Below are 10,288 nucleotides of genomic sequence, written 5' to 3'. Positions count from 1 at the left end.
ATTAATCGATAAATTTCAAACATTAAGCTGCTCTGCCACATCGGAGTATAGTCGACGGCATCCAATGGTCATCAGTGAATGACGGCGGCGGTTACGGGTGTAAGAAGTCCTTTACCTCTCTGCTGAAATGGATTTTTTATCTTTCGTAAATATCATGTATAGTACCAAAGCTCTTTCAGTTTACAAATCTGCATGTTAGTAGACATTATTGTGCAATTGTAATAGAATTATAAAACTAGTGACTTGATTATACCCAAGGATATAGGGTGAAAACTCTATAGTTTAGATATAAATATAAGTAATAATTAGAATATTAATTTTGGAGTAAAATCTTTTGTTTTGACGTATTGAGTGACAACCGTGTTCTCCCATAAAGTTGTATAATTGAAAAAAAAAATAAGAATCAAATTGTCTTTAATTAAAATAATAATATCAGGTCAGAATATGATGTTTCATATACAGATATCAATAACCAATGAATATAGTTCTGAATTAAATAAATGAGAATGACATGACAATATTATGATAATGGATATATCAGTGAAGTGTCTCAATATTCGAATGAATTTGAATGGCTACACATTTGAATTTACGAAACAAAGCATACAATGTGGTTATAAATCCCATCAGTTTGTCAGCAATCATCGGCCTTGACTTCTCTTCTTTAGCACCAAAATCAAACTAAGAATTGCCGATAATACATACAGAGACGCTGCCATGAAAAATGGAGCAATGTAAGTTCCTGCAAAATCCATTAAGGCTCCTGAAAAAAACAAAATCGTAATCATATCAATGACATAGCTTTCCAGGCAAGGTAATATACTCCCACTGGCAGCTTTGATTTTGAATAAAAATATTTAGCAGTACAGTAACAATCACCAGTATGAAAAATTCAACCTTCAGTCATACACATCTTTTGAACTCTTTAGGACGATACTGAAAACGTGTTCAATCTTTAGCTCGTGAAAACTCTAGAAGACAAATATTCAATATTCAGCGCGGTATTGAATAATAAAACCAAGTTTTGTCAAAATCCGGCAAGAATCATGACTTCTAGAATTTTTAAGAGCTACAAATTGAACCTGTTTTCAAGAACATGGGCATTAACTCATACTAAATATTTTTCGATTTTTCTGATTTTCAATAGGGTTCATCCTTGGGTGATTACAAACACTCACACCAAATTTCGCCAAATCCGTCAAGAATTGTCCCTTCTAGAGTGTTTAAAAGCTAAAAATTGAACGTGTTTTCAAGAACAAGGGCAATAACTCAAACTAAATACTTTTCGATTTTATTGATTTTCAATAGGGTTTATCCATGGGTGATAACCAACACTCATGCCAAGTTTGGTCAAAATCCGTCGAGAAATGTGCCTTCTAGAGTGTTTACGAACTAAAAATTGAACGCGTTTTCAAGAACAAGGGCAATAACTAATACGAGCAATTGTGAACGGACGGACCGACATTGGTGACAGCAATACACGCCCCCCATTTCATGTGGGCGTATAAAAATAACAATTATTCTCATTTAAGTCCGTAATCGATATCGCTTATTAGTAGCGTCTTTTGCTTGTGGAAATGTTTCAATATAAAAGGACTGAGGAGCAGGTTTGAGCAGTGACGTTTCTAGGTATTATTAGATGGAGGGGCCACAATTTTCAAGGGGCCCAACAGCAACTCATTGCCCACCTGCTGTTCACCAATTTTCCGGTTGTTAATTGACGGTTTTTAGGGGTAAGAATTTTTTTAAGACTTAATGCAAACAGCATCGCCTAAGACCAAAAGTATTAACACCAAAGACAGACAAAATATCATTTAATAAATGGAATTTTTTTACCTGTGTGTTAAAGAATGATTTCAAAATAAAGTTTTTGCACTGCTATCGTGTCTAAATCCAAAGTTTTATCAAACATGTCTTACCAGCAATAGGCGGGTTGAAAATAAAGGCTGCTCCTTGGGCAAATGAAATCAAACCAAAAGACTGGGTTAATCTTTCTATTTTCATCAGATCAGCTATTACAATCGTTCTCATTGAAACGGCTATAGCTGTAAGTAATGAACATACATATAATTCTATCAAATGCAAAAAAAAAAAATCGGATTAATGTTTGAAAAGAAAGCTTCACCTTTGTCTTGGAGGAAAGATAGCTTGCCAGGCAAGGTAATATACGCTCACTGACAGCTTTGATTTTGAATAAAAATAATTAGCAGTACAGTAACAATCACCGGTATGAAATATTCAACCTTCAGTCATACACTTCTTTTGAACTCTTTAGGGCGATACTGAATAATATTATATATTAAAAATTATTATTAAAAATCGAAAAATATTTAGTATGAGTTATTGCCCTTGTTCTTGAAAACATGTTCAATCTTTAGCTCGTGAAAACTGTAGAGGACAAATATTCAATTATCAGAGCGGTATTGAATAATAAAACCAAGTTTTGTCAAAATCCGGTAAGAATCATGCCTTCTAGAGTTTTTAAGAGCTACAAATTGGACGATTTTTCAAGATCAAGGGCAATAACTCATACTAAATATTTTTCGATTTTTCTGATTTTCGATAGGGTTCATCCTTGGGTGATTACAAACAACCATACCAAGTCGAAATCAGTCAAGAATTGTGCCTTGTAGAGTGTTTACGAGCAATTGTGGAGCGACGGACATGGATGACAGCTATATACGCCCCCATTTCATGACATTAAAGTAGTGGGATATTCTTGCTAATGTTTCACTCATATCTGATTGAGTAATTTGTTTGAACAAAGCAATGATTCCTGTTTTTATTTTACCGTAGCAGGTGTCTGCTATGAGCGCATATTCCATATTTTGTATGAGAGGGAGTTACCAATCTACTTACCCATACAAAGTCCGAATCCAGCAGTACATGTTGCAATTAATGGAAATGTTCCGCAAAATGGAAGAATGTAATTGACGACTGCGCCAACAAGCAGTGCACAGAAATAAAGTACGCTACTTCTTATCTTGAAAAAGTCATTTGCAAAACCAGCAATAATTCTTCCAAAAGTATTTGCAATTCCAACAATAGATATCAATAATGCTGCTTTTGATCTATCTATACCATTGGATACTGCTAGTCCAGGTACATATGTTATGGTAATTGACTGAACTGTAAATAAGAAAAATCAATATTTATAATAGGAGAATACACATGTTGTACTGGTGAGTTACAAGTTAGTTACAAGTAAAAAATTCTACAGATCGACGTTTTGTGGGCAACTGGCATATGAGCTAATGAATCAATGTAATAAATAAAATAATTTATAAAATTTTCGGAGAATTTTTCGATCACAAAACATCGATTTAAACATATTGAAAAGATTCAAGTTATCCATGTATATTCTGATGTTTTATGAAATTTTGTTGGTTAGTTTTTCTATTACTATTAACATATTTACATATCTCTCTTTGAAACTAACAATAAAGATAGCTTTCCCGACAATGTAACATACACAAATTGAGAGCTTAGTTTCAATTGGCAGATCGACAACAAGAAATGGTCAACCTTTAATAATACACTTCTTTTTGGCTCAAGAAGTAAATGTTAAGTTATAATTTCACCAAGTTGTGTCCAAGTCTGTCACGATCTTTGTCTTGCAGAATGTTAACACGCTTTTTAAACACTTTTCAAAGGAATAATTGATATCTGTTTTTTTTTTCAATTTTCGAAAGAGTCAACCCGTGGGACATCAATGTCACCAAGTTTGTCAAAATCCGTGAAAAATGTGATTGTAAAATGTAGTTTTAAGCAATTTTACCCAATAACATTTAAATATATTTAATTCGGAACTTTTTGAATGAGTTTTAACGAGCTAAAAATTGAACAAGGGCAGTAATTCATATTAAATATTTCTATTATAAATATATAATCATCCTTGGGTGATAATAAACAATTTCATCGGGTATCTCAGATCCTTCATGAATTGGGCCTTCTAACGTCTATACAAGCTAAATTGGCAATAACTCATATTTAATATTTTTCTATGTTCGATGGAGATCATTTTTAAGTAATATTAAACAACTTTAATCCGCCAAGAATCCTGCCTCACAGAGTGCTAATAAGCGTGTTTCTTAAAAATCATTTAAAAGGAAAAGTTGGTAATTGTAATTTATAAAAACTTTATATTGGTCCATGATCTTAAAAAAGTACTTTTTATCTGAGAATTTATGAAAGTAAAATGATTTACGTTAAGTTTGAGTTCCTCCATGAAATAAGTTCAGAACAATTTTCAATCCGAGTTTGGTAATGCTTCATATTGACTTACACACTTGAATAACTAACAGATCACACAGTACTCTAGAATTTTTAGAACAAAAAAGTATTTCAAATACAACATGAAAACCTTGCGAAAGAAATATATTTTAGCAAAAAATTCACGAAATTTGATTTACAGAGACACTTAGCAGAAGATTAATGCTACTAAGATTTAGCAACAATAATAATGATAATATGATGATAAGCCGTGGATAGTTCGTAAGCGTAAATGTCGATTTCTAATTTCAATCAAAGAGTATAATTTAATCAGTGTTTCTTATAACCAACAAAATTCCATTATTACTCATATATACGTAGATAACATTAATTAAATAACAAATAGTACTTCATTCCTTTAACCAATACATACACAGTATATCCAAACAGTCAACGTGTTCTGAAGTCTTCAATAAGGCCCTGAAAAATGTTACAAAGACCTAAATCACATTTCTCACAGTCTGCAAGTCGGAAAATTTGTATGTTACACGCATGGGTCTTTTGCCACGGTGTAAATAAAAAAGATTAAGAATATAGCACAACAATTCATAAATGAATGTGATAATTATAAGTAAATTGTAAGTCACTCAAAGAATAATAGGGTTGGTATTTGTTGCATAGAAACAGTGACGTTTCTAGGGGGTCGTGTAAGGACCAAGGGATGGTTTGGGAGGGGGCGGGGCACAGGCCATTATTTCCCCAATGTTAAATGGTAAGACATTTTGAAGTGGGGGTGGGGACAAAGCCGGGCAACCTCTTTCCCGTAGAAACGCCACTGCATAGAAACTGCGATTATAAAGATTTAAATGTTACAATGAAAATGTGTTAAAGAATTGTGGTAGTTCTATTAAACTTAATTAACTCGAAGTTAATATTAGCCTACAAAAGTTTAAAGCATAATTAAATGACTGATCTTTTTTTCCGATGCTTTACGTTGATTTTTCCATTAATATATATAAATAATGTATATTATACGTATCTGTTTTCGCAAATAACCTGCTCTTATATTTAATTTCATTATCATATAGCAGTTTCATCAATTTATCGTTTTCGTAAGCCCGATCAGACGAAACAACATTTAATTTTATTTCTCTCAGAATTCACACATTGGAGAGTTGTAACCCGCTTTCTTATGGTGTTAGTCCAAACACTCTCCGATAGGCCAACAACCTTAACTTGGTACACCCCTTCCAATCATTCCTTTCAAAAATATAGCTTGTCAGATAGGGTAACGTACGCCCACTAACAGCTGTCGGAAATGATAAAAGTGCTTTCATTAAAATAAATAAAACAATTCTCTTTTTTAAAGAACCACAGAAAGCATTTCTGCATGTTTTTTGCTCATTCAAGGGTAATAATTAAAAAAAACACTTGTCCAGCAGTTATTGCCAATTGCAACCTTTTCAATCAATCAAATATCAACATCAAAATAAAAATAAAAATATGAATATATATAAAATAATAGCATTATTGTGTCTACAAAGCTAAATAAGACGTTTTTTGTTATCTTAAAAACAGTTCTTTTAATAATTGCCACATTCCAAAGTGATATTTTCTATAGAGATCGCATCAGTATATACATGCATACCAAGTTTCACCATCGGATGAAAACAGCAGCCGCTATCGTGTCTACAAAATATTTGGACGGATGGACATAAGCGACGGCAATTTTAATATCATACTTCAACATTTCGAGCACGTACTCATCTACAGATTACAGTCTATCACAGACTCGGCAATTACCAATGAACGGTGATTTTTTGGGATAATCAGATAATTCTTCACCGACTTGCAGCGTATGACCAAACGAAATTTTGCCGAACAAATGAAAATGTCTATCGATTTTCGCATTGGGGCATTGGAATCAAGAGAATTCGAAATTTAAGGTTTTAAACAGAAGAAAATGCTATAGATGTTTTAGTAACTGAAAACTTATTTTTGCGACCTTTTTTCTTTGTATTTATGTACAGGGTCAAATTAATACAATTTGGAATAGCTACAAGATCTTTCAACCGATATTCAAGTGAGAACTTGATCACCATTTAGAAATTTATAACAGAGTTACCCCGTCCGTGATGCAGGTCAGAAGGTTTCATGGCGGTCGGATAGGACTAAGCATTTCCAAATGGTACAGCGCAACCGATTTTCAATGAAATCTCGACCACCCCTCCGTTCATTTAACATCCCAAGCGATTTGATCATTTCATTTAATGTTGCCATATTAGCTGATATAACAAGGCAATGCAAAACGATGATTACACTACTTAAAAACTAAACACAAGGCTAGTAGTAGAACAACAGAACAACTGGTTTTTAATGCGTTCAGTTAGAGACCCTCCGAAATGTTTTGATATTGTTACTAAACCGGTGTTGCCATATGAGCCGGTTATGCTAATCAGTTTTGCATTGCCTTGTACAAGTAAACAACTAAACACAAGGCTGGTAACGAACCGAACAACCAATTTTAATGAATTGTCGTACAGCCCTGCGTTCAGTTATTAGCCATCCTAGACCATCCTAGGCGGTTTTGAATTTTTTTTTAACTAAACTGGTGTTGCATGTTAATGCAGTCCGGTTTTTACATTGCTTTGTAAACAACTGAACACAAGGCTGTTAGTTTTTAAGATATAATTGATTGGAGAGGAAAGTAATATATATATATAATACTAACCTGTCCATAATGTACACGTGAACAATAATACCCAGAAGATATTGTCTTTCAATATGGTAATATCATACAGAGATTTAACTTGAGATGTGCTTATTATGTGAGATTCCATGTCATTAGTAATTGATTTATCGCGTGTCATTTGTGCTAAAAATGAATTTAAACTTCCATCACATTGTTTATAGTCAGGAAGTTGACTAACACTCCCGCTGTAAAATATGTCTTTCCTGAGCATCGGATTCAACAAACCCATTGCTATTCTCTCACTTTTAGAGTCCAGTGTAATTTTACTAACAGCGAAGGAACTAACGTGAAGTCGTGGATCAATTGCTTTTACGCTCAGTAGGTTTAGTTCGTCGGCACTTTGAGTTTTAGTTTGATATCGAATGCTACTATTATGCTTATGATGATTTGTAACAATTTGATCTGCCTTTATTGATTCACATTCTTCTTCAGATTCACTGTCAACATGTTGACTATTTGATCCGCAATAACCACTAGACGAAGAAGAAATCTCAAAATGTTCTATGTCTTGAATACTGGGCTGTCTTGGTCTAAATAAAGCACCACACACAATACAATTAAACATAAGCCCAGCAAGGATAAGCACAGCACCTTTCCAATCATAAATTTCTAGTAAATAGTCCATCAGATATCCATAAACAAAAACACCAACACCAGCACCACTTGTAGATATCCCAGTAGCTATTGCTCTTCTTTCATTAAAATATAATCCAACAGCAATGATAGCTGTCATATACATCATACATATACCACTACCTAATAATAGGTATAAATAATTATATTGTTATTTCAACCACACCTAAACACGATAACTAGCATTTTTTACTATCATGAAACTCAAGTAGACAAGCTTATCCTTAACAGTTCCTAAATGACTTGACATTGTGACACGTACACCGACAATTCATTCGATGCTTCTGAGTCACGTTAGGATAGGACCGCGAAACATTGGTTTATATCTCACTTGAGGGTAACATTTTATAAATATTTAATATTTAAATATTACAGAGCTATAAAATACATTTTTGATTTCAAATTTCAAAATCAAATTATTTTTAACTGACAATGGCCATTGTAAGAAGGTAACATTGGCACTATTAAACATTGAAGAGCGTTCAGGTTTCTAAACAATAAGGATAAATAAATCAAGTACCAACGATCCGAACCGAAAAACGAAACTCGAAATCCAAAACAAGATTTTGGCGAAATATTGGTAGCAGCAAATGAACTCTTCATAATAGGATAATATTAAGTATTCCTCGTTTTCATCTAGGAAACGTAATATTTTCAAATTAGTGAAGTCAAAAACAAGCTGTAGCTGTCCCATTTGAACGACAAGAAACCTGTTCCATGGCAGGTCTTACCTCAACCGGGAACTAATCTGGGACTTACTCTGTAAAGTAAACCACTGCCATCAAACTACAGGAGGTAGAGGTGATTTTTGACAAGGTTTGTTGTGGTGGTTCTGATATAGTCACATAACCAACAAATGCCTCTTTTACAAGATAAGTATATTTTGGCGCTACGCTAAAATTAATGTTGAGTTGACATGTTGAAAACTTAAAGATCATACTTACCACATAAGATACCGTACGTTATAATCATTACATCGATATTTGGTGAAAAGACACTCAATACAAGTGATATAGCAGCTATAAACCCACCAGTGATTGTAACTTGTCTGCATGTAAAATGTTTCAGCAAGACGCTGACAACTGGACCTGTTTAACACATTCAAAATATTTTATTTTTGCGCGTATTACAAATATATGTGGTTGCATGAATTCATTCTTCTGAATACAATAAAATGGACCTTTCCCGCTTATTACCGTGTATAGAAAGACGCCACATTTTTGACCCTAAGCGTGGTAATTATGAGTATATTGCAGATAATTTCATGAACTAAATCAACAACAAAAATGTACTATTAAATGGGTAACTCAAAGACAGAACAAGGTAATGCAGCTAAATCTTTGTCGCTTTTTCCCCTTTTCGGAAAAATAATCAAATTAAACACTCAGCTGTAGCACTTATAAAATGCTATTATTATCATATCATAAATAGAATCATACATACCCATCATCATACTTAATCCAAGCTGAGAAGAACCCACTATGGATGTCTTGAATTTTGAATCTTTGAAATAATCCAGAAGTTCAATAAAGATAATTCCAAATGAAAACATCGTGCCATCGGCGATAAAATTTATCATGAAAGCAGCAAAACAAACTATCCAACCCCATCCTCCATCTCGTGTAAAAGTTTTATTTTCGTTTTCATTCAACTTATTCTTCTTCTCGGGAAAACATTTTGAAATTGTCATCGTTGAATTTAGATGACTCCAGCAAGCATATTTTTTGTATCTAGAAAAATGATCAAAAAATTAGTATAATCGATCTCCACAGAGGATGTTTCATTTGTGAAACGGGTGGTTACCATATAATCTATATGCTCCCCGAGCAACAAATATCTTGGCAGTTATAAACCACAAAAAATTTCTTAACAATCTTAACGTCGCAAGTTATTTATTAAAGTAATTGTTATCCATATAATTGTGTTTGTGTTAATTTGTAATTGGCCTTGTTAAGTTCATATTGTAGCAATGAGCGGTCGCCAAGAAGGCCATATCAAATGGCAGCTTAAAGAACAATATGGTACGGTAGTCTATTACAATCAAATCAAATTTGTTACATGAACATTGACTCATAAATCTTTTATCGAAAAATAAAAGATGAAATCAGTATATTATACCCTGTCTCATCAACATCGGATCAAAAATATGATCTCAAGACAATGCTGACGACTTTGTCACAAAACCGGTTCATCGGAAAAAGCGAATATTGTAGTCGTCCATGCTACATATACTAGGGTTCATCAAAATCGCACCAAAACTGTAGCCTCTTTCACATTCCCAAGGAAATCGGGATGGACAGATCGAATGGGATGTGGAGTATAAATTTTCTATTTAGATACATTATATACATTTACATAATCATACAATCTTATCTAACCTTTCCTGTCGCATTCATATGTCAATATTGAAATATTTAGTGTCAAGGGCATTGGCAACTTTGGTTTTGAATAAAAAATATTTGGCTGTAACAATCACCAGTATGAAATACACTTCTTTTGAACTTTTTGGGGTAATACTGAACAATTTTAAAAAGTTTTGTCGAAATCCGGCAAAAATCGAGCCTTTTAGTGTCTACTAGCAAAAAATTTATCGCGTTTTCAAGAGCAAGGGCAATAACTCATACTTAATTTTTTTCGATTTTCAAAAGGGTTCATCCTTGGGTGATTACAAACACTCACACCAAATTTCGC

At 33.3% G+C, this 10,288-nt stretch overlaps 1 protein-coding gene across 1 annotated transcript; it reads right to left on the bottom strand.

Moving 5' to 3' along the window:
* Nucleotides 1–398: 398 nt before the first annotated feature.
* On the bottom strand, nt 399–9,287 carry LOTGIDRAFT_230540 (hypothetical protein; the record flags this gene model as incomplete). The annotated part of the gene is made up of 6 exons (XM_009048915.1): nt 399–763; nt 1,920–2,045; nt 2,860–3,129; nt 6,944–7,720; nt 8,542–8,685; nt 9,041–9,287. 6 exons carry the CDS (start codon nt 9,285–9,287, stop codon nt 642–644), a joined length of 1,686 nt encoding a protein of 561 aa, XP_009047163.1. The 3' UTR covers nt 399–641.
* Between the last annotated feature and the right edge of the window lie 1,001 nt (nt 9,288–10,288).

The sequence above is a fragment of the Lottia gigantea genome (genome assembly GCF_000327385.1).
Source record: "Lottia gigantea unplaced genomic scaffold LOTGIsca_13, whole genome shotgun sequence".
NCBI classification, from domain to species: Eukaryota; Metazoa; Mollusca; class Gastropoda; family Lottiidae; genus Lottia; species Lottia gigantea.
Note: the sequence above shows the minus strand (reverse complement) of the source record. Positions and strands in the feature narration are given on the sequence as shown.